Here is a 27,163-nt window from a genome sequence, read left to right on the forward strand (position 1 = left end):
ATTTAACCCTTCCGCAGCTGAGGGAGTAACACACTCCCCCAAATGAGAGTTTTGTGTGATATAAATGTAGACTATGTGTTGCTATTTACATCACATACCCTAAATTTATTAAGGGTGGACGTAAAAGGTGAATTTTACTGGAAAAGGGCTACAATAATAGGTATTTGAGTTACGCTCGATTTTGTACTTTTTTTACCATTTTATTAATTGACTGCTGGACAAAGAAGGGAGACGTTCGGATAAAATCGAAAGTTTGAAAAAAAAATCATAGAATCATATTTGAGCATTAATGAAAAGGGAAAAAAGAGTATTAAAAGATACGATCGCTCGGTGACATACGGGGTACTCTAGTGACCCCCCTTCGGGTGATATTTGGCTTTACCTTGAGGCGCGTCTTCAAAATCAATATGTATTCGCTATAATCAGAACGCTAGGTTAATATTTTAATAAAAAACTAGAGGATAAGAATTATCCATTCTTACGCCGGTATTTTTTAAGGCTGAAACGTGGTTTTGTATCTTGCCGCCTGAGCGGTTTTAATATATAATTGAAAAAACATATATAAAGTTGCTGAATTGTATCAATTGAGGCGTTGTTCCGTCCACACGGAGAACAATTACTTATATAAAATACTGTTAATTAAAGATCTGGTCAAAATATACGCTTTACTGTTAAAAATGGAACTGCAGACCTATAACGAATGAATTGAAAGAGTTCCTAAGAAAGTATCAGTCAAAAGCGAGTTTTATGAGGACGGCAGAACACGTGTTCATACAAATACTGATATTAATATTGACACACTGATATTGTCGCATTTCGTCATGATGCTATTCTTAATTAATAATATTTTATCAAGAATTTGGCATGCTGTCACTTTTAACAGGAACATTTTTCTTCGTACAGTGAAATCAAAACTCGCTTCATCGTTCCGGATGGCTTGTTACTCTTGGTAGCTATTAACGACACCAATTTTCAGATACAAGTGTTGTGTAACAGTCGTTGTAATTGGTGAGTTCCATTCTTCAAATCACCTTAAATTACATCTACAATAAATTATGTATACCCACTTTTGGTTAGTTACCAAACAAATTATTATTTTCATAGCATAAAGTAATTAATGAGATTTCTCGAATAAAAAGATAAAAGTGACCTCCCCTTACACAATGGCCCATTAAAAGCATGCGTACACCCAACAAAAAGTATTAATAAAAGAAAGAGATCAACTCCGATATCAGTGAATAAACTATGCATAACTTATCATTTCCAACAAAAGCCATAATCCATAACTCTCCGAAACATCCAACGCATACATTTGGTTTATGTCACCGACTGCCGACCCCCGAATATCCATAAATCCGTAGTTTCGCGAACAGAGCATCGGATTCGGGAACATTTAGAAAAAGGAAATCAATAAAGAATAAACGCCTACTTCAAACACGCAAAAATCGACGAAATTCAAATATGAAATGCTTAAGTTCCCGCCAGAATATTGGCATTACGTTTACCCTCCCCAAGATGGCGTCGGGCGTCGCGGCGCTCTCGCCCCGCGGATGGGCGCCGTATTTGTCACGACAGATTGATGGCTGTTAATGATTCGTCCAGACCTCCACAGCTTCACAGCCTTACAGGCCCGATCAAGGACTTTATAATACTAAAAAATGGAAAAAATAGACAAATATTTATTTGAAGAAATTATAACTTATCAAATAGATATACAGTATTAGGGCAAAGTGATAAATGAAAAACTTCTTTTTTATTTCTTATAATTTGACAATGCAATAGAATTTCAAATGCCCGGAGTCAGTAGAACTGACATAACAAACTTGAGATTTGTAAGATTCTTCAACTCTGGGTGTGGGGATATATTTCGGTTTAATGAATCGGTTTCTTGTACAAAGTGAGGCAAAAGTAATGTCATAATGAGAATGTGCCATAATTTTTGCAAATGACGTCAAATTTCATTGTGTTTGATTCATGTATGCTGTAGAAAGATAGATAACTAGTTGATTACAAGCAATGGAGCGATGCACACTTGAAAAACGCAGAATTATTGTTACTGCTTATTTGACCAATTTCCGGTCTGTTGTTTTAACGCAGCGTGAATTTCGCCTTTGTTTTCCTTGTGGTCCTGCTCCATGTGCGTGAATAACTTAGCATTTGTAGTAGCCATTTATTTTGAAATTAAAATTTATATTCTTAAAAATGTATTTTGGGAGCATCTTAGTTGTGAGCTTTTGCCCAACCTGCTTTAGCAATAATTTGGCGCAAGTAAGCAGTAACAATAATTCCGCGTTCTTCAGTAGTGTAACGCTCCATTGCTTGTGGTCAACTAATTCTTTATCTGTATGCAACACAAATATCAAAGCGCAATAGCATTTGACGCCATTGGCAAAAATTAAGGCACACGCATTATGACATTACTTTTGCCCTACCGTGTATATAAACAAGAAATTTTAACCTTTTCGTAACACTAAACGAGTGGAGAGTTGATATATTTTACATTATTACACAAGATGTGGTGGGGAAAGGGAATGTTTGGGAAATATTTGTCTGTGTATATCTAATTATTTAGATTTGGACAAAAATGTTTTATCCGTAGCCTGACAGGAAAGATCTGATACGGAGATAGTTAAAACAGTATATTCATGAAGTATGTGATAAACAACTTGGTATAAAATCGTGGGTAGTTACACCTATCAATCCGATATTGTACAGTTATCGATTTCACTGTGCCCCCAGGAATCGCTAGTTAAAATCTTTCGGGTGCGAGCTGATACGTCCTGTATTTTATTGGTGTTTTATTATCTGCCGAAGAAATAAAATAATATTATTATCTGGATAGGTAACAAACAATGATCAGATAATCTTCTTTTTCTGCGGTATCTACTCAAAATTTCATCTTACCGACCTCGAATACATTCTTTATATTATAAAAAAATTCTAATCATCATTAAATATTCGGTATTCTGCCATCTTGCATTATTTCCACATGGCCAGGATCGACATAATCTTACATTGATTTCATACTCAATTAGATTCGAGTTCATGGTCCATTTAAATATACAGCCTCCATTTTATGGTGTCGGTTGTTGGGTTAGGAAGCAATTAATTTTTGTTTGAAGTTTGTGGAGTTGTTTCTCTTCGCAGTTAAGTTATCGCACTCATCCAAATTCGTATTTTTTATTGTTTTTTAATTATGTTAGCATTTTTTTTTTAGTTTTCAATTTAACAGTATGCATTTAACGCAATACGTTGGTTTTCATCAAAATAAAAACAAAATTGAAAATTATTTTCTATTGTTCATTTAAATAACTTTTTTCAATGATAAATCTGAATCTGTATTTTCTCTATTTGACTCTTCTCCCGCTCTCTACATGTGATTCAGCACGAGCCATTAAATAGGAGGAAAAGTGCGAAAGAACAATAAATAAATGTTAACGATCCATTTAGATTATAAACCGCATAAACCCATTCTCTACTTACTAACTTCATCTAATACCTGAGCAAAAAACAGTGAATTTATCTCTAAATTCACTTTACTCGATACTCAGATGGTACTTTAAAAAAATCAATTGTACTGAAAGTAGTTAGTTAGTTGTAGTTGAAATTTAACCGATGTCGTATTGTAAGAAAGACGCAATTTTTTTTTGATTAAATCCACACATGAGCCCTTGTCGCATTTGGGTTGGCTGCGTGGAATATTTTTTGATGAAAGAAAGAAGTGAACATGTGTCTTGAAGAGACCCATGTTGTAGGAGGGAGGAAACACAGAGGCCGGCAAATCGTTACACAGCCGAGCAGTTGAACTCTAGTACGAGTCGTAGAAGCGATCCGTTCTCATGGGACTAATGACAATCGTGTACATATGTTGGTGCAGAAGGAATCAACGACTCTAGTTCACCGAAGCATTTTTCGCTGTAATACCAGTCGAACGAAGACAGCATATCTACCTGACGCCAGTGCTCTGAATATTGCAATCCGCTTGTTAAGATGGGGGAATCTATCAAACGTACCGCCCGTTTTTGTACAGTCAAGAGTTTTTCAGGTATTTTGGGGCTCCAGACCAGAGTTGGCTGCCAAGTTCAACAGTGCATTGCCATTTCTACAGAGTTAGTTGTTGTGTGCTGTTAAAGTATCTAAGGGCCTGTAACAGTACACCCAACTTCTGAGACTTCAAAAGTCCAGTAAAATGAAACAGAATATAAAACAAATCGATCTCAATTTTATTTATTTTTTCAAACAGGCTGATAAAACTTTTAAAAACGTATGGACCGGTTAGCAGAATGGTTGATGTTTCGTAATTTAAGGAAATTTTTGAACGAATTCGGCTCCATTTTCTCACTTGTGCGTACTTTTCAAATAATTCAAACAGTCGCCTAGGGTCCGCAGGGTGTCGATGTCTAAATAAGTTAGATATTCTCCTACGAGTGAAGGGTCTGAAGCATTGTTGTCCGTGTGATCAATCTTATTTTATTAAATTATCTTATGTTAGCAGCTTGGAAATAGGAACAATATGTTGTAACTCCCCGTACTAGGCTTACTAATGGAGATATAACGCATGTTAAATGGTATTACTCTACGATATTACTAAATATTCTTAGAAGCGCTCTAACAGTATCGTTAAATTACCAGGTAGGTGCCTATTCTTGCAAACCTTAATCGAGCTTTTAGGGTCTATTAAAGCATGTCTGTTCTTCAACTATATGTGCTCAGAGAGTTGATTGGATTAAAATGTGTTATTCATAAACATTTGTTTCGAGAAACTTCGCTAAAGAGCAATAATTAGAGTCTCATTTGGAGACATTATTTATGGCAGTATAATTATTATATCTATTTTAATCATTAAACATCTATTTTAATTTTTTTTAATGGTGATATTGGGAACCATATCGCGATGATCCCAAAATGCAAGACATTTTCCGAGAAAAATTTCGTAATTTTCCAACAGAAAACATAAGCTGCGACACCTTCGGGAAGGTCAAATCGTAAGGCAATGATTTGTAACGCCTAAAAATGCCGACAATGGGCCATTTGATGCCTTAAAGAAATGTAAGGGTGTAATTTGTGAACTGAAGTTGAATACCGTCTCCCCGGAAAGCATTTATTGGATAACCAACACTACTGCTATAGATCACCTCAAGTAGTTCACTACGTTTGGTTATTTAGCAGGGGTGCCCGATTCATAGGGTGAAGTGTATTCAGGATTCATCTACCCTCCTGTTCGGAGATGCTGGTTTGCGGAACCTTTGACCTCTCCACTTGTTTTTTTTTTGACCCATCGCCTTGCGTTGCAATGGAAGGGATAGATTTATACAACCGTTACATCTGGGTACACCGATCTCTAGATTCATACCTACTCCTCATACATTTTTACTTTCAAGAAATTCCATTAAAAAGACCCTCCACACAGCATTTCCTAAGATAAAATAAGCCCCGAGTGAAATTATTTTTATCAGGGCCTCCTGTGTGGGAGATAATGTAAAGAAGGGGGAGAAATCATAAGATTAGGGAGACTGTTATCAGCTGAATACAATCCAGAATCGATGGTTTTGACAAAATTGTAAAACATCAATCACTCACAACTATAAAGACGGGTTGTTTCGGAGAATTTTAACAATTCTTCAAATTTGAACGTTTATTTTCGAGTTCTGTAAAAGTCCTATTCAAGTTCTGCTTTTATATCATTAAAGGCTAGTTGCTTGACAGTACTGAACAGAACTTGAAAAAATCTTTCACAGAACTTGAAATCAACTTTGAAATTTGAAGATTAATTTATGAAATTATTATAAAAAAGTCTCGTTGCTCTAAGTGCCAATGTACTTTACTAAGGGTTAAATTCTTCAGATTTCTCATTAAAATATGCAAACATTTTCAAATGAACGCCTGGGATGAATGGTCTATTTTAAATAAATTGATCGAAATCATAATTAATTTCAGGTCTAATACAATGAGAATAAATATGGCAGTTTGAAGGGGCACAGTTATATGAAGGAGAAAAAACACATGCCAGTAGCTCGTTTCACACATGCGCCGCTTTCACACATAGAACGAGTAGAATTTTCACACAAGTGCATCGGTGCACCGGGGATCAATGCTGCTAACTCTTTAGAGTAGACTCCACTAAGATACTTGTAGAACAGACTGAGCATGCCCACATTGCGTCTGTCCATTAGAAATGACAATCGGTATGTTTAGAATGAATAGTAGATCAGACGAACCGCCCTTCTTTGAACAAAATCAAGAAGGTTTAACAAGTGTTGTGGGGCTTCAGCCCAGAGGTGACTCCCAAATTCAATTACTGGGCGTACTTGAGATTTTTACAAGAATCTGTTAGCCCTATACAAGATGTCTAGTAAAAGTAATGTCGTCAGAAATCGAGTAAGTAAGTTATGTGGTACTACGCTTACCTGTTTAGAGATCTGCTCCGCTCCACTTGGTAAGAAATGTCTTTGCATCAGGTTTGGCGCGAGCAATTGTCTGAAAAATAGAGAAAATATTATTAGTAAAAAAATGTTAAAGCAGGTTATATTTGTATTAATAAGAACATTTTTCTAACAAAGGGCTTGTCAATGCACGCGAATTAATTAAACGTGTTGTTTTTGTGCAATGTTTTAACTTTTTATACTGTAAAACAATAACATTGTTAATACCACAAAATTTTATGTAATTAAGTAAGACCGAACGATTTCGCTTAACATCTTCACTGTACCAATCAAACTCAGTCGTATTAAGAAACCAATCATTCCACTTCAAAAAATATTATTTTTTATATGAATTTCAAAGATCAAAACATCCTAAGTATTTGTTTTCAGGTTTATTGGGCGCTCTACGGCAAGCTTTTACTTGAGCAAGCGGGTATACGTTGGCCAAGCTGCTCTGCCCCTTCTTAAGAATTTCGGTTTTATATACACAAACAACCAAAACGAGCCAAAGAGATGCCAGAATTGAAGAAAATGTACTGCTTGAATAAGCGGGAGGCATCCTTTATGGTGCTGGCATCGCTAATCAGCTGATAGATTGTTCAGTAAAAAAAAATTATTCTTGCTTCGTTTACTTTTTCTCAGGAACTACCGTACCGATTATTACGAAATTTTAAAAACGCATTTGCAACAAAATTTTGATTTTGAGATACTTTTTAAAAAAAAAATATAGGATTATTTTTAGAGATTTTTTTTCAACAGCGAACATTTTGTTAGTTTTACATAAAAATTCATAATTCTGATTCGAACAGTAGCCGCAACTATACTTAACTCAAAAAAATTGTGTCTCAGGTAAATCCAGTCAGAAATAACATCAACGAAGCTGACATAGATTTTTTTCTAGGGATTATGCGGATGCTTGTACCAGGGAAAGATAAATTATGTAAAATAAATTAAATTACAATTTTCATATTTTTAAAATTTTTTTTTAGAAGCCCAAAAGATTTACATTAATATGTTTTACAGTAACCATACGAAAAATTCCAGAAAAAAACTAATTTTTCAGCCGTCTAAAGTGCGATGATCCCTTAATATATTATTCAATTTCGTGGTTATGAACAAAGCTAGAATTGTTTTATTTCATTAATATGTCAAACTACAAGGTGACTGCTTTCTGCCACCATATTTTAAAACTTATTTGGAGTTTTAAAATACAGTTCTTTTTCTAAAATAATAGTGTTATAATATATTATTGATAACAAAACAAATTTCAGTATCGGAACAATAAAAATCAAATGTAAAAAAAACATATATATTTATTTAATTTCACATAAAATAATACTACATTTAATAATTCAGAAAATCATAATATGACGTCGCTTAGTTGGGTTCTTTTAAAATTGTTATTAAGAATATCACCTCTTTCTAATCATGAATATGATACTTCAAATGGAGTGCCTCAAGGTTCTCTTTTAGGTCCGGTTTTTTTTTTAATGACATTCTATATTTGAAAGAGTCCATTTCCTATGGTTTACTTCCGAAATAAAAATGTACACTATTATAAGAAATTTAATATAACTTGTTTTGCAAAATAACTATAAATAATTTTTTTTTTATATAATTGGGGTGACATAAATGTTTTATTTTTAAACACAAACAAATGTCAATCTAACAGTTGTACTCGAAATACAAATCCAATACTCAATCAACACAGTATAAACAACGCAAATCTTTCAAAATTATCATTGATAAAAGATTTGGGTGTCGTTTTCAATGATAAGACGACATTCGTGCCCCCAAACTGATGTAATTACAAATAAAGCATTTAAATTTCTCGGTTTTGTATTAAGATCTGATGTGTATTTATGCACTTAAAACGCTGTTTATAACGCTAATCAGAAATATTCATGAATATAATTATTCTCTCTGGTCACATTTATAAAATATACATTCAGACAAAATTGAAAGATTACAGAATAAAATTTTAAGGCGCGTACATTATAAATTACGTATTCCAATTTATATAAATTACAATTACTCATGATTATACATGACATTTTTTAATATCATTAACGGACATTTAGACAGCTCTGATCTGGTGATTATGATTGATTACCATGTATCCATTAAATACAACACAATACTGCAAGCTAAATTTAATGCAGTCGCTTCTCGAACTAATTTTGTGAACAATTCTTGTTCTCGGAGATTGTATCGTGTAAGGAATGAAACTAACTCCGCGACATTTTTATCTGTATGAACGCGGTTTTTTTTAAAAAGCATATATGCGTTACAGTCATAGTGATTAAATAGCTATTATGCGTAATGAGTGGTCATTATATATAATAACAACATTGTTTAGATAATGTGATAAATTAATCACTTTATCCGGATATTACCTATACTAACCCATCCTAACCTAACCAAACCTATCATAACCCAACCTAACCTTCTGTGTTAGTTACCATTTTGTCTAAATTGGGTAAAAATTATAAATAATGGCTGGATAGTATATATAAAATCCGGGTTTATTACTTTGGCTGTAACATATATGTGGCGTCGAGAATAATCCATTGAATAATTAATAATAAACCGCTCGACCTACTTAGTACCTACTCCCAAATTATGTACCTGCAATTCAAATCGCATCGTAAACAAAGCAACCAACGTACTGCAAGTACCTACTTGTCTACCAGGTGACAATACGTCACGGGCCGTCTTACACAGTACGAGAACTCGCCAGAAGGAACGAGTCTGCCGCCTATGCATAATTGCCACGCTATCGAAGGTTCCTGAAACATACAGTCTGTGCGAGTGCCTAGGATTTAGTTGCCGTCCATCTACCTACTGTTACCGTCGGCCGTATAGTATAAATAAGCCCGACGCAGCGAGACAGTCAGTCAGTTATCTATCAGCCGTCAGTCTACGAGGCTCAACGAGTGATCACCCGCGCTCTTCTTACTAGCGCGAAGGACAACGTACCCGGCTTCGCCCGTACCATCATGGGCTCTATCGGGACATCATCTTAGCGCCTTGTCCAGATCGCCGTTCCTGGCAAGCGCCACTCGGATTATAAGCGCCCTGGTTCCAGCGTCTCTTAACAGCGCTTCTTCCACGCCATCATGACCATCACGAGGACACGCAGCATCCTCACTGGTCACACCGTTCCCGTTCAACCGCCTACAAGGTCCGCCGCACCTTCGGCCGTCTCGTCAGCACTGGAGTGCCTGAAGACCTACGTTCTTCGCCAGTGCCTGACCTTCATCGAGTCCCGGTCACCAGCGCCCGGCGTCGACTCACCGACCCGCGCCTGACCTGCCATCACAGCCAGCATCCGGTGTATTCTTCTGTCCAGCGTCAACTCTCGTTACGGCTACACTGACTCATCAATAAACACAGTGAACTTCACGACACGCCTTTTATTTCGTGCCTTCGCCACTGATCCCCAAATATACATTCAGATACACAATAATTCAAACTGTATCAATTTGTTGTTATGTAGGTGTTAATACAATTATTAGATTACTAGCTGTACCCCACCACGCATTGTTGTGACTTAGTATGCCTGTGCAGATAGAGAAACAATAGCGCGTGTTGCTTTTACGTCAACAAATGGCGCCGTTTTAAAAATATTCATCTTTATCCAACAGATAGAGCTGTTAAAAAAAACTTGCTTTTACGTGTCACAGCTGACATCTATATAATAAAGGTATATAAAAGCACACGCGTATTCAAATGCAACTTTGTGTCAAAATATCAAAGCAATCGGTGAAGAACTTTGGAATATTTAAGATTTTGAAAAAACAAACATTAATATTTTTAATTAAACAGATTGTAACTATTATGTACTTGTGTTCTGTATAAAAAATGTATTTTTGTATGTAAAAACCCAATGGGCGTTAAAATAAATAAAAAAAAACAAATAAACATATAGTTTTGTGCATTTAGAGTTTTAGAATAAAGGACACATACTGGAATAATTTAATAATTTTTATTTTCCGACTTTATGTCCGGGTTAATTCTTACCTACAGGAAAAACTAAACCCTTCCACACACTTTTCCACAAGTGATCATCTAGTCAATCCACATTATGCAAATGCATTATATAAGCATAATAAATACAAAATAATACCAGAACAACAGGTCAAATCACCAGAGATCAAGTGGAAAATAATTCAACGACTGCAGATATTTTCATATAAGAGGGTTCGGCTCGGTAGAACTTCTAACTGGACCTATAAATTCTACTGATCCCTCAATATAAATATTTAAAAAGTCTTTCGTAATTCTATGTACGTGTATTTAAAATGACTGATTTTTGCATTTTTTAATACAAATTCTTTGACAGATCTGATTCTTATGATTATTATTATAAGTAATAACTGCGCCATAACATGAAACGATAAATTATTGTTGCTGTATCTATTCAAAAGCTAAACGTAAGCACCTACCTATAAAATTCCACAAAAATCCCAAACCATTCAATCATGCAAGGTATTAAACTTCAGAACCCCAAACATAATTATTTTTGTAAAAATAAAACTTTATCAAATAGACGATATTTGATAGCCTCCATTCGAATCGAAATAACTCCCCTGGTAGAAAAATAGACCCCTGTCATTTGTATGACTGTATCATCTAATGACGTAAAAAAAGAGAATAATGTAAACCTCAGCGGTATCGCGTATCAAACCGAAGCTTTTTCCTTTGTTTCATAGGATATTTTGACAAATGAATGGCTGGGAAAATAATGATCCCAGATAATTTAAGGAAATTATCTCAATTAATCAATTTCATTTTTTCTTATCCATATATATCATGTAACGTCACCCTTGTGATATATTGATAGTTAATTTTAATATGTACGCATGTTATTTCTGACAAGGCATTAAATGTCTTAAAAAATAAACATAATTTTATGTGGTAATAACATTATTTCAATGCGATCTGAGATCAAAATAAACATAATTTCACGAGGTGATAACATTATTTCAATACAATCTCATATCAAAACGGAAGGAGTTTTTCTAGTAGTACAGTCTGACAGTTCAGAATTATTCGTCTTCTATTTTTATGACGTTATTCGTCACGTGAAAAAAAAATACTTCCTAAGGAAATAACATTATTTTGATCATCGAAACAGAAGAAGACTATTAATCATAGTTTTATAAGGATTAGAAAAATAGCGGCGCGGCAGCATATCCGTATACTATTTTCATTAATTATTCGTCATGTGTAAAATTTCCCTAATCACAATGCGGACTTTAACAATTTTCAATGTATCAAAATGCTTCAAATCGAAATGACTTAGTCCATTGATAACTCAGCGATTAATATTTTTATAGCCTGTTGTATGATGCACGTTTGGGTAATTTTACATTTATAATAAATTTAATGTTTTTACTAGCGGAATGAAAGATTAGTTAAAAAGTTGACGGCTTCAAATCCCGGCGTGCGCAAGTAAATTTTATTTGATCAATTTGTGTTATTTCACAAATTACTTATTTAAAAAACATATAGTTTATTTGCAAAACGTTCGTATCGCTTGGATGTAAGACCACCATTGCGAATTGAAACGTTGCTTGAAATGGTTTTGGCCGTGTTTGTTCACCAGATCTGAATTACCAGGTACTTTCCCACCTTCCTCCTCGCCATCTCCTTTCTTACCTCACCACCTTCAGCATCACAACATACCACAGTTGGGGTACGCAACCCACTCATCCCGTAAACTAAACCTATGCATACGTTTTTGTAAGAATTAAAATTAATAAATATATTTTTCATTTATTTTTCTCTCATTGTTTTAATTTTGTCACTTATCCCTATTGCTCCTGTAATTTTTAACATATTACATTTGTTTGGAAATAACATCTGCTTTGTCAATGTTTGTACATTATCTACGCGTAATACAAATAAATAATGTAAATGTATCTACGTGTGCCAGTAGTCTGTTGGCAAAAAACTTAATATTTGCCACTTGAAGCTTTATTTTTGTTTCAAACGCGACGCGCAATATTTTGAGTTCGTGAGATTTAAAAAAAAAATTACCCTCATCGTTACTTGCCTCTGCCATCTTTAATGTTTATCGATTGGCCGTTGGAAAACAGTGAGTTGTTTAAATAGTAATTCGATTTGAAAAACAGGGGAAAGTTTTTCAACAAATTTTCATCAAATATTGAAATTCCCTTCTTGTTTTTCCGCATCACCAATCCAGGGAATATTCCCGATTCCTGGTTTGTGAGAACAGAAAGAGAGAGTGAGAGAGAGAGAGAGAGAGAGAGAGAGAGAGAGTACCGTAATACGAGGTGAAATTTGATTCGGGGGGTGACTTTAATCATCGTGTAAGAATAACACTCAGTTATTTTTTAAATTTGGAAACAATGGCGCTTTCGAGAAGCTGTTAAAGAGAAAACTTGCCGCTATAAAATATTGCTAATATATTAAACACCTCTTCAAATTATTAGTAAAAAACGGGACTGCAGACCTTTTACGAATTAATTAACAGCTCTCCTAATATACTATTAGTAAAATGCCAATATGTTATGTAGGAATAGCTTATATTTATTATATAGAATATGGAAATGTAGGAAAACGTGTTCATAAAAATTATAATATTTTCGCATTTTGTCTTGATTTCGATGACCTAAACATGTGCAGTAATTATAACATTTGCTCACACAAATATTTTTAATAGTTATTTAGTTTCAAGGTTAAAATTGATTCACCTCATTTTACAATAAATTTTACTTCAAGGGGTTGGGGTGGGTATATACCGGCTTAGTTTCCACCCTTCAACTTCGTGGAAAGAGTGTTTCTAATTTAATGATTGTCTGTTTCCTATTTAACAAAATAAGAGATGATTATTTTATTTGATATTGAAAATATCGCTTCGAACTAGTAATAAGTTCGATAGGAAGAATTGCAAGTTATATATAATAATGTATGCATTAAAGGTTGATAACGCTTTAATTAAATTTTAATTAGTGAGGTGAATTTGGTTTTATTACGTTGTTTTCTGATCAGGTAATATCGATTTTTACTTAACATTATTCAACATGATATTTTACCTTTATACAGCTATTTTATTGCCTTTAAAAATAATCTTATTCAAAGGTTGACAACAGAATAATTACATTTTAATAGCGAGGTGAGTTTTGTATTATTATTTTTGTTTTTTATCAAAGGACATAATATTTGACCTTTGAGTAGGTATTTCATTTCCATCAAGAGTATGGGTTAAAAGAATGGGCCAGTATTTCAACGAATAACTTTGATATTTGGAGGTTGACACTTAATATTTTGTTCGCCGCGGTGTTGTGCATATTTAAAAAAATATATTTAACAGTAAAAAGTTCATTTAATCAAAAAATAAATGAATATAAAATAATAATAAAAGAGATTTTTTTATTTTAAACCCACTCAAGAGGTCCCGATGAAAATAATTTCTCTCAGGGCCTAGGTCATCTTTGGGGATGCTGGGCGGAGAGTTTTTTTGAGGAGATGAAGGAGAGAACACGGGTCTTGAAGAAACCCATGTTGCAGAAGGGAGGAAACACAGTGGCCGGCAAATCGTTCCAAGACCAAACTGTTGAACTCAAGAACGAGTCGCAGAAGCGAACCGTTTTCACGTGACAAATGTCAACTGTGTATATATGTTGATCGCGCGTTTAGCGTGGTTCCCGATTATGCACCGGTGCCGAAAGGTGTCGCTAGTTCCTCGGAGAATTTTCCATTGTCATACCGGTAGAATTAGGACAGCATGCCTACCCGACGCCATGTTCTAAAGATTGCAATCGGTTTGTTTGATATACAATTGTGTACTATTTACTAATATATAGTGTTCATAATTCGCACACGTATCACTCGCAATGAGAGTACTTATTAGCGTTTGGAAGTTACTTAAAGCTGGCTAGTGGGGCATACTTAGTTTTCTAATATTTAAGCGAATAGTTGAAACTTACAACCCCAGATATGCACTCGCACCCGAGCGCACTTTGCAAACTGCCCCTCAACTTGCAGCGACAACATCATAAGCACGACGTAGCAGTAAATGAAGCTTTTCATTTTATACGAGCAAACGATTTAATCAAACTTCTACAGGGTTTTCCAATAAAAGGTGTTAATTTGAATACCCCGCTATTTCGGTAGTTACTTTTGAAGCTGTCATTTTTTGACATTTGACAAGTAGAAACTACGCCATCAATAAAAATGGAAAGATACACGCTTCAACAACGCATTGAAATTATTAAAATTCGCTTGAGTGAATCAAATGCAAATCATCTTGAGTGATGAGGCTCATTTCCACCTCAGTGGCTTCGTCAACAAGCAAAATTGTCGCATCTGGGGCTCGGAAAACCCAAGAGTTATTGTTGAAAAGCCTCTCTATCCTCAACATGTGACTGTTTGGTGCGGTTTATGGTCCGGCGTAGTCATTGAACCTTACTTTTTCGAAAATGAGGCTGGAGCAACAGTTACGGTGAATGGATTGCGCTATCGAGAGATGATTAATGATTTTTATGGCTGGTATTAAATGGTATTGATCTGGACAAAGTTTACTTTCAACAAGACGGCAAGACGGCCACACAAGCAACTTATCTTATCTTAAATCATTAGACCCTACCAAAGGCAGTGGGCCTGATGGTATACACCCTGTACTTTTAAAGAACTGCGCTAGTGTTCTATGTTATCCACTAAGTCAAATATTCAAAACTTCACTGTCTTCTGGCATTTTCCCACAGGAATGGAAAAGTTCATACATTGTGCCTATATTTAAAAAAGGAGACAAGCACAATATTGAAAATTACAGACCAATCTCTAAGTTAAATGTAATAGGTAAACTTTTTGAAAAAATAGTTTTTGATATCATTTTCCCTTGTATACGACCACACATAATTTCGAATCAACACGGTTTTGTCTCAAAAAAATCAACAGAAACTAATCTATGTGAGTTTGTTGACACAGTTCTTGTTGCTATGGATAACGGATATCAAGTTGATGTAGTCTACACAGACTACTCCAAAGCCTTTGATAAAATCCCACACAGCATCTTAATTGATAAAGTCGAAACAATGGGTATTCACGGTGACCTGCTACGTTGGTTAGCCTCTTATCTCGACAATCGTACTCAAGCTGTAACGGTACAAGGGTTCTGCTCTAGTTTCGTCCCCGTAACCTCAGGAGTTCCCCAAGGTTCTCATCTTGGTCCCCTTTTATTTAATATTTTTATAAATGATGTCAACAAAACTATCCATAACTCTCAGCTGTATCTATATGCGGATGACAAAAAGATTGTCACAATAATTAAGTCTGAGAGGGATTGTATGGAGCTCCAGAATGATCTGAACTCTCTGGTTAATGCATATTGTCTAGAAAATCGTCTTCTTCTGAATGCAGATAAATGTAGCGTCATCTCTTTTTCTCGAAAGAAAAACACAATATTATATCCATACTTAATTAAGAACAATATTTTAAACAGGGTAAATGTAATAAGAGATCTTGGAGTTCTATTAGACAGTAAGCTTATGTTTCAATCTCACGTCGAGCATATCACGTCGAAGGCTTTGAAAATGTTGGGATTTATACTTAGGGTAAGTTCAGTTTTCAAAAATCCACAAACTTTTAAGATTCTTTACATATCTTACGTCAGAAGCCACCTGGAGTACGCTTCGACAGTGTGGAACCCTCATTGTTCTACTTATAAAGCACATCTAGAAAGAGTTCAGAAAAAGTTTATCAAATATGTCTCTTATCGCGTGCGAAATGATGAAAACTATGTCCCTATAAACCTTAAATCTCTTGAACAACGCCGTGATATCAGAGACCTATTAATGCTCTATAAGATACTTCATAACCATATTGATAGCCCATACTTACTACAAAATATTCATTTCAAATGTCCAAAAAGAGTTACTCGATCTCTGGATACGTTTTATATTCCTAAAAACAATACAAATTACCTCGAAAATGTATTTATAAGAAGAAGCTGTAGCACATTTAATAGGTTATGCCCAAACATCGATGTGTTTAACACGAACCTAGCTAAATTCACAGCATCCGTAAAAAAGTGATACTGCATCTTATTTAACCAAAAAACTTAATTTTTCATTGATTTTTTTTTTTAATATTTCAATTGATTAATACATTTTTGATAATTGATGTACTTTATCAGAATTGTTTGTATTAGGTTTGTTGTTATGTATTTTTCTGTTATGGTTTTTTTTGTCGTTATTTTATTGGTCAATGACATAACTACTCTGATCACTGTCATATATGCATGTATAAAGACTGTTTATAACGCTAATAAATAAAATAAAATAAAAATATTATACCTATATTCAGGGACAGCTGTGAGCCAAGTGGGGCCTGGCGCAAGAAACATTTTGACGCCCCTTATCAAACTCATAGGACAGTTGATCATCAAACCCAGAGGACTGTTGATCACCAAACCCACAAGACGGTTGATTACCAAATTAAGATGACGGTTGATCACCAAACCCAGAGGACGGTTGATCACCAAACCCACAAGACGGTTGATTACCAAATTAAGATTACGGTTGATCACCAAACCCAGAGGACGGTTGATCACCAAACCCAAAAGACGGTTGATTACCAAATTAAGATGACGGTTGATCACCAAACCCAGAGGACGGTTGATCGCCAAATTCGAAGGACGGTTGATCACCGTAATCAATAATATTAGGATGATTTATGTTTTCGTATTGGGCCGTTTTTATGATAAATAATCTCAAGGGAGATGTGTTATGCTACGTATATATGTGTTATGCTACTATATTATACATATACCCATGTACCCATATAACTTCTCCGCTTCTGCTATTTTGTTTTGTTGAATCTTTTAAATTCAACTATATGCGTGAGGATTCATTTTTGCCACTATGTTTACATTCTTTTTTATTGTATTAATTTTTAAAGAAAAGCCCCCTAGAGCGTGTAATAAATAATAAAAAAAAATTTCGCCAGCCGATCCGCGAATTATGGGAAAGGAATTTTGTCATGTTTATACGCTCTCTTAGGTGAGATATAATCAGCGCATTGGCGCCTTAGCAATTCGGCGCCCGGGACGGACTGTTCCAATTGCGCTCGCATAGCTCCGGCTTCCGTCTATGTATTTAAAGCGTTTTGTAAAGAAAACAATTTTATTTTACAAAATTGCCATGTTCTTCCACATTCTCGTATTTTTGTGAAATATAATAATAATATTTATTTCAATCTTAGCGTGTTTTTAGAAGAGAAATTTAATGAGGTAAGCATGCAAAAATAACAAAGGTATTAATTTCCAAATTAAATAAAATATTTGAGCAGAAATTTTAAATTTCCCTCCTTAGAAAAATACGAAAAATATGTTTTTAACTGTAATAATAATGACTGATAAAACAATTTGAGATTTTGTGAATAAGTGGTTACTAAATAATTCTATATTCATTTTAAATGAGACCTGATATATGTCTTCTGTTACTAGAAAACGTTTTTATCATTTAATTCTTATGGAGCTTTCAATTTACTCAAATATGTTTAAGAAAAGAAGTTTTACGAAATATACAAGAAAAGGGTGGCGAAAGATGGTTGAAGATTCTCTAAAAACTCTTTTTGGAACGCTTTTGAGAAACTCTTAAAATATTTTGATCAGACTTTAGTGAAATCGTCAAGAATTACAAAACATAACCATAGAAAAAACGCTGATCTTCTTTCGAATCTTTCATCTCCCCGAAGCATCTCACAGGGTAGAAAAATTAAACTTAATAATAATTTATTTTAAAATTCTTCCTTTCACATTAAAAAAAACCTATTTTTGAAAGTGTCTCAACGATTTCCCAAAACAAACATCCAAAAATAAGTAACATAAATCTGGCGGAGAATCTTCCTTGAAGGACAGGAAAGCCTAAAATAAAAGAAGCAATAATTCACGAAACTTGTTTGAAAATAATCACGAGTCAGGATTTTTCGTGTTACCTGCAGTTGAAAGATCAAAAATATATTTGAAATAACCCTCAACTCAACGCGACGCATTTCACTCAGGAAAAGGCAGGTAAATTATGTTTAGAACAGTTAACATCTCGGAATATGTTATTTCTAAGCGCTTTATTCAGAATGTTTGATTTTTTTCATTGCTTTATTGCACTAGTATGGAGTTTTTTTTATATATTAACTCCACACAGGAGGCCCTGAAGAAAATAATTTCCCTCAGGGCCTATGTCATCTTTGGGGATGCTGTGTGGAGGGTCTTTTTGTGGAGAGGAAGGAGTGAACATGGGTCTTGAAGAGTCCCATGTTGTAGGAGGGAGGAAACAGAGGCCGGCAGTTCGTTCCACAGCCGAGCTGTTGAACTTAAGAACGAATCGTAGAAGCGACCCGTTGTCATGTGACAAATGTCAACCGTGTACAAATGTTGGGCGCGCGTTTGGCGTGTATCCCGACTACGCACCGGTGCCGAAGGGATCAATGACGCTAGTTCCTCAGAGCATCTTCCATTGTAATACCGATAGAACAAGGACAGCATACCTACCTGACGCCTGTGCTCTAAAGATTGCAGTCCGTTTGTTAAGATTGGGGAATCTATCAAACGGACCGCCCATTTTTGCACAGAGTCAAGGGTTTTTTTCAGGTATTCAGGGGCTCCGGACCAGAGATGGCTGCCAAATTCGACAGTAGGGCGCACGTAGGAGTGATAACATTGGTAGAATCAATACACTTGCATTCGTGATAGTCAGAGCTACGATTCTTACATGACTCTAGCGTAGATAAATCATAGAAGTTTTTGAGTGATTGAGTATATATAGATGTCGGTAGTACATAGGGTCGTCTCTCTATGGTGAGTACCAAAGTACGGGGAGCCGTTAGATTTCGAGAAGCAGAGATATTTTGAGAGCATAATGGTGAGGATGTTAGCTTCCAGGCCGTCCTACATACTCGTTCCTGATTATATGAGTTTTAAGGCTTCATATAAGCCAAAGTATTTTTATTTTATTGAAGTGAAACTTCTTTACGCGCGTCATGTAATTTCGAGGACCGAAGTAAAACCGACTCATGACCGTCACGAAAAATCGTGATCATTTCGCTATAGGAGCCTAGCAAATATTATATACCTAGTTTAGGTCACTCTCCAAACTCAGCTTCGCGGTCTAGAGGCAGAGCGCCCGACTGTCGTCGTGAAGAACCGAGGTTCGATCCCCGCTTTAAATATATTTTTTTCTTTTTGTGATTTTTTTAATACGAGGAAAAGTGATAAAATGCTCTCGTGCTGCGACTTTTAGATATTTTGACTATATGATATTTTGGTCAAAAATTTGGCTTACAAATCGAGCCGGTAGAGTCGCTCGGTATTTTGATTAATTATTTTTATTTTGAATCATTAAAATTACTAATCAAGGCCGATAACGCGACTAATTATAACCCTCGCAGACGTGCGTGACAAGTTTTTTTAGTAAAAAACACAGCCGTAAGTGAGTTTTTCAAAATTTAGAAATGTTTTTCAAATTCAGACTCCATACGGGTATGAGACTGTTAAAACACAATAGATCTTTTCCAAAACGGACAAATATACGGAAATATTTTGAAAAACGACAGATATGACTTCACACTGCCGATATATCTTCGATTCGACCCTATATAAAGCGTTAGCGAGACGTTATGTGATATTATTCATTTGCCGTGTTTGAAAAATGAAAATTTGCGCGGGACAAGTCAATTGAGGAGTACACATTGTATACGCGGTTCTCGTCGCGCGAGATACCTCTCCTCGCGGTCTAGAGGCAGAGCGTTCGACACACAGGACCCGGGTTCGAATCCCATATTTTTATAACTTTTAATTTTTTTTTATCACATGCTACTTATAAAATGTCAGTAGACACAAAAAAAGAGAGAATGAAATGAAAAGAGAGAGAAAAGAATACTAAAAGTTTCACTTCCGTCGTGCGTAGGCTTGCCACACACTGTATTTTTTTTTTACATTAACCCCACACAAGAGGCCACAACTAAAATAATTTCTCTCAGGTTTTTATAAAATGTATGAGAGGAAGTTCTGGAAAGGTAAAAGGTATGAGGGTTGGGTAGGAATCTAGGGATCAGTATGTCCGTGAGTGACGGACGTATGAATATATCCCTCTCACTGCGGCAAAAGCGATGAGTCGAGAAACCAGTTTGTAGAAGTTTTGTTGTTAAGAAGTTTTTACTATCACAACAAACTGGCGCAGCCGGTAAGATCTGCCCAATTAACTATTTACTGGCTTTATTTAAAAAGTATTTGATTAACATTTGCAAGTTTCAAAAACTAGTTAAAAGTTATTGCTCAGTGCAAGCTTTCGTTGCAAAACAACTGTCCAAATATACGGCTGTTTAAAAAGAAGTTTCTGCGACGAGATTCTCCGCTTGTGATTTATGATGCCGTGAGGATTTGTCGTCGAGTGCTTCTTCCATCTCGACGATTAAAGTATACTTTAAAATATCCTCGACTGCATTCTAGTTAGTGCGTCACATACAAAATGCATGCAAAAGCTTTGAGTCGAGTAAATGCTAACATGACAGGAATATTAAATTTTTAAGAACGCATCCGAGTTTATTCATAATTTAAAAACTCTCTTTATGGAAATATATTAGACATAAACTTAGATTTTTGGAATATATATATATATGGTACAAATCTATCGAATGTTATCTTATCAAGGAATCTTCTAATCATAAAACAGTTTTTGAAAGTCATGCAAGCCATCCCATTCGTTATCGATGAACATGAAATATTAATCTTATTTTAATTGATACCTAAAAGTATACAATACAAACATTGAGTACACCGGTAACTAATTATTTATCAGTATAATGCTTGTATGTACCTACTTATATTAATGGTTAGCGTACCTTATCGCTATCACTTACTTATAACAACACCTTCACGAATCTTTGTTAAGAGGAAGCTACAAGCCAAAAATGTGTATATTCTTGGTATACCTTATATTTATTTATTTTTTTATTACACGCCCTAGTAGGCTTTTCTTTAAAAAAAATACAAGCACTTTGTATCAGAGTGTAAACTTAAAAATTAATACAATAAAGAAGAATGTAAACATAATGGCAAAAATGAATCCTCACGCATATAATTGAGTTTAAAAGTTTCAAAAAAAACAAAATAGTAGAAGCGGAGAAGTTATATGGGTACATAGGTCTATTTGTGTCTAGAAAAATAAAAGTGATTGAATATACAACATTTATACTGATTAGTTTTCAAAAGAAATATATCACCCAGATCAGAATATTTGTTTCCGAGATTGTGAAGTCTCGGAATCGGAGAATTTTGGTTAGCTAGTGTCCTGGTTATTAAAGTAAAAAGGTAAGAAATGTCGGAATGATTTTTTGGGAACATGGATATTGATACATTGAAGTAATTCGGGACAGTCAATTTTTAAATGTAGTATTCTTTGTAACATTATTAAATCTGTGCTTATTGTAGATAATAGGCATTATATTATATCGTAGGTAATAGGCATTAAAATCGCTTGACACGTTCGATTTCAAGCAAATAACTGGTTTTTATTTATTTTGTGAATAATTTTATAAGAAAGCAGAAAAGTTAATCAAGTGAAACTGTCACAGATAATCTTAGCTATAATACTGTATTTAAAAAAAAAATTCCTTTATGTGTTCATACATTTCTATGGACAAAAATTTTTTTTTAGTAGTTTGCATTTATTTTTTTATTGAGTAATTTATATATTTATTTGTATTCTACTCAAGCGAAGCGATAGGAAAACTTTCAATTTATCTAAAGCATTTTTTTTTTTGTATTCATAATAAATACCAATTTGTTATTAAGATGAATCAAAATAGTGATTTAGAATTAAGTTTCGCCTTAAGATGTTTGCTAATCGCGCTTAGTTACAATTGAAGAATTTATGCGCGGTCTCTAATTTTGACGCGGTAGGCAGCGAACTCGCGGTAAGCGCCATCGACCGATAAGAGTCAAGGTCATCTTTGCTTATGTATTTGATCAGTTATGATTATTATAATATATATAGATTATACGAATTAGAAAGAAACATTGAAATATAAAAATAAAATAAAAAAGTGATAAAATAAAGATTTATTTTTGTAGGTACTTAACCTCTGTTTCTCATTAATTGTTTATGTGAACTCAGTTTTTAGTTATTCTTGTGAAAAGAGTGTTTCCAATAGCTCTCAGAAATACTTTGGCTTCACTCAATAAACGACTTGAAAAATATACATGTATCAAAAACACACAATAGATCTCTCATGCAAATTTGTATTCTGAGAATAATTTTCCCTACCGTCTACTGTAAAAAAAGAATATGAATCGGTAAAAAAATGTGCGTCGGTGATTGTGTACAGTGAATATTAAGTATTTCTGGGCCATTGACTTTGTATTTCGTATAAAGATTTATGTTCTTCAAATAGAACTCATAACTTGTGTAAGTATAAATCATAGAATCATATTGAACTTTTTTTTCCGGCCCATTAAGTGATTATGAAAGAAATTATACTCAAACTTTTCTCGGGAAATTTGAAAAAGTCGAGAAAAATCGAGAGCAGAGTTAGATAATATTTGTTATATTTAAGAAAAAAAGAATTAGGATGAAATTGTACAAACAATTTCTTCATTAGAAAAACGTAAGAAAAACTTTGATCTCATTGGCATCCATAAAATTATTAATAGTATTAATGATTCACCTTCTTTTTTGCAAATCATTCAGTTAAATATTCATTGCCGTAGACACAGAAACAATGGATTTACGTATTCTTTTATATATATATTTTTTTCGTGTATTCTTTTCCTCAAACAACAATGCTAGTTATGGGTACCATTCTCCAATGTCCAGAATATCGAGACTTGTTAACTCCAAGTCAGGGCCTTGAAATGTTTGTTGCCAGTCTAAATGATTTTTGTCTGTCTTTACGGAATAATGACTAAATTGGGGATACAAAAACCTTCTTCCAGCTCTGAGTTGAATATTCTCTCCATTATACTGCTTTTTTTATCTGCTTCGTTAATTTCCTTATTTAGGGTTCTCGTTACGTAACTTTTATTTCACATAATTTCGAGTTATACGTGTTGTAAATTGGACTTAGTCCGTTAGTAAAAAAAAGTCTCTTATAAAATGCAAACATTACGTTTTCTTTGCCAATCTTTTGTCGATTTAAAGTAACATTGATTCCATAGATTATAACCATGTTTTCTCATACTATTTACTTGCTTATCGTTCAGATGCAAGATCATTTGAATTGGATCAGTCTAAGAACTTTAAGGAAGGTTGTTTTACAGAATTTGAACGATTCATTAAATTTTAAAGTTAAAGTCAATAAGAGTTTAACAGAACATTCTGTGAACAAACCCGTTATTAACCTACCCATTTATGTGGTTCATCCCTCCTTGATTCCATCACCAAAATGAACTTAACCAATGCCCTTCACATAGTCTCCACTACACTAAACGTTTCACGGTCACTTGAAAGAATTTATTTGCAACTAAGAAAAAATAATATATTCATAGCATTTGGAAATCTAAGTTAGTGAGTGTGTCTCATCATAGTGGGCTGTAGGGTGGGTACTAAAGAAAGAGATAACGGAAGCGGTAAATCTCCTTAAACGCCTTGGACTTTTTAACCTTTCACATTCACTCTGTTCCACCAACTTCCACCCTATCATCCGAAAAAGAATCCATGACAACCGTAGACAAAAAGAAGAACCAAAAAACTTATCGCCTGAGAATTATTTATTGACAATCGATTATACTGGTCTGGTCTAAAGAGGGGCCAATTCAATAATGAAATCTTGGCAAAATATCCTAAATTAATATCAGGCAAAGTTGTGACCTTCGTGGAAAAACCGTTAGGCGGATGATAACTCTCTGAACTTATAATTGGTGATAATTAGATTAGTGTCACGGAGTTATAAGTAACATCAATTTTGATTAAAACCTCTCCAGTGGTGTCAATTTTGGATACAAGATTTTGACAAAGGGTGGAAGGTATTACCACTTTCAAAACTGTACCAGTAACTGTCGAAAACTTGAAAGAGCGAGAGTGGAGTTTCGTAATTATTAATTGAATGGATGATATAATTCCAATTTATTGAAATAAAAACTACATTACCTCTAGACTTCTTTTATATCAGAAGTGGGCTAAAATTAGGAATCTAAAACATATTAAGTTATCAGATTTGAAAAAGAAGCAGATACTTTTAACAAACAATAATAATTATTGTTTTCACCTCTCTAAGTGACATAGTCCTACTGTTCTGGAAAAATAGGTCTCTCATTCGGTATAGTAAAAAAAAACATCTGGAGACTTTATTTCAAGAAAATAAATAACTGACACTACTTTGTACCATATTATTGGCTTAATGAAGTATACTTTACACAGTTACTTTTTGTCAAATGTTAAAAAAAGGCGAACAGAGGGTTAAACACGAAAAAGGTAAGGTATTAGCCTGTATGGTACAGTGGCGTAGGCGGCCCACTGTCCAGAGCGGGTTAGTTGGTTTAGGCTAGGCCAGGGCGGAAGGCAAGAGCGAGGGCGGGGGCGGGGCGCCTAATAAACCGCAGACATTCAAAGACACGTCTCGCTCTGTGCCCTGCGCCCTGCACTCAGTCTAAGCCCTCGATAATGTAGCATGGGCAGACTTTTACCATTTTATTTTGCTAGTTAAAGATAAATTTTTAATTCTGCGGTGTGAGGTTTCATAATCTACTTTACTTACTATCTTTATAAGACAAAATTCTATCTTTTCTACTAAGAATACTAAAAATGAGGTTGCCTACTACGAGGAAATTTCATATTAATTACAAATGCATTAGAGCACACTGAGAACTGAACTTTTTGATTTTTTGTTAAATGCCAAATAGTACCGTTATAACGTTTATATTTGCCGCTAGCCGAATCTTGTGATCTATGCGTGTACATTTGTAGATTGTTTACTTCGAAAGCTCATAACTTCTCCATTTTCGTTGACGTATAATATGTTCACTATCGTTATTAACTTCTTAAACATAAAAAATTTTCGTCAAAATAAAAAAAGTTACAAGACCACTTCCATTATTAATATATGAAGCAAACCTCGCACCAAAAGAAGTTAAAAATAATTTTATAAGCTCCGTAGTTCACTGTGAAGTCAAGAAAAAAATAGTAGGCATCTAAGTATCTTACGACCATCACGCGATACTGCTTTTATTATGGTGATCAATTAGAAAAACTGAAGAAGATCTTAAATAGAAAGAAACTAGTTTTTGGAAGACGCCAAAAATATTACAAAATTCAAACAATTCATTAAATTTCAAGTTCTGTTTTTTAAGATCCATCCAAGTACTATAAAACAACCGAACCATTGATAAAATAAGAACTTGAAAGTACTTTCACAGAACACAAATATTAACATCGAAATTTTATGAATTATCGCTTTAACTAATTTAAAAAAATATGTGTTTGGGTGTTCGCAAAAATAATTGATAATTTTTTAAGTGCAATTTTCTGTGAATATTCGTTTTGTTAAGGTTTGAAGTGAGTGTATTTTTCATAAATTTATTACAAGTTTGCGGCGTTCTTCCCCAGATAATGCATATGGGTCATTCCGCCGTTTCGTTCAAATCGCATGTTCTTGCAAAAAAGTCATATGAAAAATAATGTTTTTCAAGAAAATTTTATTGGAAAATGTAGTTATTTAAAAAAGGAAAAAGTAGTATTTACCGGATTAGGCATTTGTTACTTAATAACTTTATGGTATACAAAAAACATGCTAAAATCTCATTACCTTCCCCGTGTAAATGAGGGACCGGTAAATTGATCAATAAATAAGAACATTTTACACTAGTAAAATCACTACATTCATTAATCGACCTGAATGTACAACTAATTTTGCATATTTATTGGTGTTTAATTTATTTTTAAAGTTACTGTATCATAGAAAGAATTGAGATTTTGTTTTTGTCCAGAAAAAATCGCTGTCGTCTTCCGCCAAAGCGGTAATTAAAATTGTGACCGTGTTTGTCACTGTTCGTCAGCTGTACCCCACCCCGCGCCTCCGTTACTAATCAGTGTACCGCTATATCTGGACGGGGGAGGACGTGCGTCGCTGAATAAAGAAATATCTGCGATCTCCGTGCACGAAAACGACTTTGTCACCGACCAGGCATCATTACCTTCCAGCATTTTTTAAAGTAAGTACATGTTTTAAAAATTCGAATCATGAACCTATAAACTATAATTAGTCGGACTATTTTTTATTGAAACATAAAGATTTGTAATGTCATTATTAAGCGAGTTATTAAGGAAAGATTGTCAAAACCTCATTACCCTCCGTCTCATTACCTTCCGTATCGTAAAATTTTTTGCCGGATGGTAATTTAGAGGTGTGGAGGGTAATGATAAATTTGTAAGGGTTATTTTTACGTGCATCTGGGACCATGTTTGGGGGTTCATAAAAGTTAATATTATCAATAAAAGCAGTTTCTTGCGTTCTAGCGTCGGACAATTTCAGTTTTGGTGAAATACATATTTTCGTTTTATCTATTTACTGATATGGAAAAACAATCTGTTAAAATTTACCCTGCGAATTTTTATTTGAAAATCGATTTTTTTATTCAATGATATAATTACGGAGAATTTAATAACAGCACAAACATTAACTACTATGAGTGGACAATAGAAAAATAAACCTACAGGGGAAAGGATGGAATCCAGAAAATGAAAACCATAACAACTAAAAAGAAGCTCGAGGACAACCCT

The 27,163-nt window shown here is 34.3% G+C and overlaps 1 protein-coding gene across 1 annotated transcript in view; it reads right to left on the minus strand.

Moving 5' to 3' along the window:
* mmd (disintegrin and metalloproteinase domain-containing protein mind-meld) overlaps positions 1-27,163 on the minus strand; it is a 689,072-nt gene that overhangs the window by 118,519 nt on the left and 543,390 nt on the right. The window contains exon 8 of the mRNA XM_089634149.1: positions 6,408-6,477. Coding sequence (XP_089490275.1) covers positions 6,408-6,477 — 70 coding nt within the window. The remainder of the gene's footprint in view (positions 1-6,407; positions 6,478-27,163) is intronic.

Source organism: Hesperophylax consimilis, chromosome 8 (genome assembly GCF_061612785.1).
Source record: "Hesperophylax consimilis isolate HC1 chromosome 8, BYU_Hcon_1.0, whole genome shotgun sequence".
In the NCBI taxonomy this organism is placed as follows: Eukaryota; Metazoa; Arthropoda; class Insecta; order Trichoptera; family Limnephilidae; genus Hesperophylax; species Hesperophylax consimilis.